Genomic DNA, 2,151 nt, shown 5'->3' on the forward strand with positions numbered 1-2,151 from the left:
CACACACACACACACACACACACACACACACACACACACACACAGAGTGCAGGCCCCCTGGGCCCCCTACCTGTAAGACCCTGATAGCGATCACACATACACACACACACAGCACAGGCCCCCCGACCCCTACCTGCACGACCCTGATGGCGATCTCTCACACACACACACACACACACACACACACACACACACAGTGCAGGCCCCCGACCCCTACCTGCACGACCCCAATGGTGATCACACACACATACATGCATACACACACACACAGTGCAGGCCCCCCAGGCCCCCTACCTGCACGACCCCGATGGTGATCACACACACACAGAACAAGAAGATGCCCAGGGGCACATCAGGGAAGGTCACCATTAAGGAAAACTGTTAAAACAAAAACAAAACCAAACCCCCCCGGAAATCCTAGGTTACCAGGCTGCAGGGCCCCAGGGCCCGGAACTGGGCCACGGTGAGCCTCCCCACTCCACGGGAGATGCGACAGGGCCATCACAGGATGCGGCAGCTGGGTGCTGGGGGATGTGTCCAAACTGCCCCCACCCCAACCAACTCCACCAAGTGCCTCAGGCCTTTAAAGCCAAAACGTTATCCAATTCATATAGAATTCCGCAGACCCCAGTTCCTTGTGGCACACAGCCCCGCACACTCCGACCAGCGGCCACACAGCCCCGCACACTCCGACCAGCGGCCACTGCCAGAATTTGGAGGCACCTTCACAGCCTGAGCAGTACAGGGCGGGTGGCCGGAGGCTGTAGGGGCTGCATGCCAGGGACAGGCCTGGGATGAGCAGGGGGCTGTGGACTCAGGGCCGGGTGGGAGATGGGAGCGCCGGTGAGTCCCTCATCAGGGCCACTGCCTCCCCTTCCCTCCAGCCTGAAAGAAGCCCCCAGCAGCCCGACAGCTGGCTCTCCCCAGAACCTTCTCGCCCCAGAACGTTCTCTCCCCAGAATGTTCTCGCCCTGGAATGTTCTCGCCCCGGAATTTGCTCTCCCCAGAACCTTCTCTCTTCTCTGCAACTGTGTGGCCTGGGCCCTGAGCCATCCAGCTGGTCTGCTTTTGAGGACAGGTCAAATCCAGTGGTGCCCAGGAAAGCCTCAGGGTGTCAGGGGCCTGGCGGTGCTCACCGTGTAAGGCAGGAAGGTGATGGTCATCATGCAGGCCTGGAGGGAGGGAGGGCATCATGGCCATGATGTGGCCTGGGGAGGAGGGCAGGGGAATGGACACAGCCCACTCCGGGAAGGCGCAGGGCTGGGCCCTCCCCAAGAAGGGTGGGCCCGCGCGTGTGAGTCCAGCTCCCAGGCTCTGCAGGGCCAGATGGGCGCGCTCATCCTCTGTCCCCCACACCTGTGCCCAGCCCAGTGCCCCCGGTCCCCTACACCCTGGCTCTGTCTGGGAGGAGATATAGGCTGGCGACCCATGGGGAGGGAAAGATCGTTCAAGGAGCTCCCAGGTGTGGGCAGATTCCAGGCTTCAAGGCACCCTGGAGGTCATGAGAGAGGCCAGCTGCTTCCTTCTGTTCTTCCCTGAGGGCCAGATTACAAACCAAAGTCACTCCCCAGAAAAGGACAGGAAAATACTCACCAGGTTGAGCAGGGCAAGTGTGTCGTCTGTTTTCCCAACAACTTGGAACAACCTAAACCATTTAACAAAAAGACAAAAAGACAATAAAATGCGGTTCCAGTAACATTAAGTGCACACACTCTCTCCAGCATCTTCTGGTTAAAACATCATTAAGAGATGTCACTTTAACCAAATATAAGCTACTACCTAGTGTGCAGAGTTCGGAAAACAAGAAGAAGGAAATGAAGTTCCCTAGAAAGCACCCTGCTCCGTCCAGGCGATCTCCACCACTTCCTCCCGACTCCCGACTCACACCCTGCTCCATCCAGGCATCTCCACCACTTCCTCCCGACTCACACCCTGCTCCATCCAGGCGATCTCCACCACTTCCTCCTGACTCACACCCTGCCCCTGTCCACGTGATCTCCACTTCCTCCTGATTCACACTCTGCCCCCATCCAGGCAATCTCCACCGCTTCCTTCTGATTCACCTCCTGTCCCCGTCCACGCGATCTCCACTTCCTCCTGATTTACACCCTGCCGCCATGCAGGTGATCTCCGCCGCTTCCTCCTGATTCA

At 58.5% G+C, this 2,151-nt stretch overlaps 1 protein-coding gene across 4 annotated transcripts in view; it reads right to left on the bottom strand.

Moving 5' to 3' along the window:
- Positions 1–2,151, bottom strand: part of TMEM175 (transmembrane protein 175) — a 26,664-nt gene that overhangs the window by 9,596 nt on the left and 14,917 nt on the right. For all 4 annotated transcript variants that reach the window (XM_023206735.2, XM_023206736.3, XM_023206738.3 and 1 more), the window contains 3 exons: positions 1,594–1,645; positions 1,137–1,172; positions 295–378 (listed from right to left, as the gene is read on the bottom strand). In XM_023206735.2, the coding sequence (XP_023062503.1) occupies positions 295–378; positions 1,137–1,172; positions 1,594–1,645 (172 nt within the window). The remainder of the gene's footprint in view (positions 1–294; positions 379–1,136; positions 1,173–1,593; positions 1,646–2,151) is intronic.

The sequence above is a fragment of the Piliocolobus tephrosceles genome, chromosome 3 (assembly GCF_002776525.5).
Source record: "Piliocolobus tephrosceles isolate RC106 chromosome 3, ASM277652v3, whole genome shotgun sequence".
NCBI lineage: Eukaryota > Metazoa > Chordata > Mammalia > Primates > Cercopithecidae > Piliocolobus > Piliocolobus tephrosceles.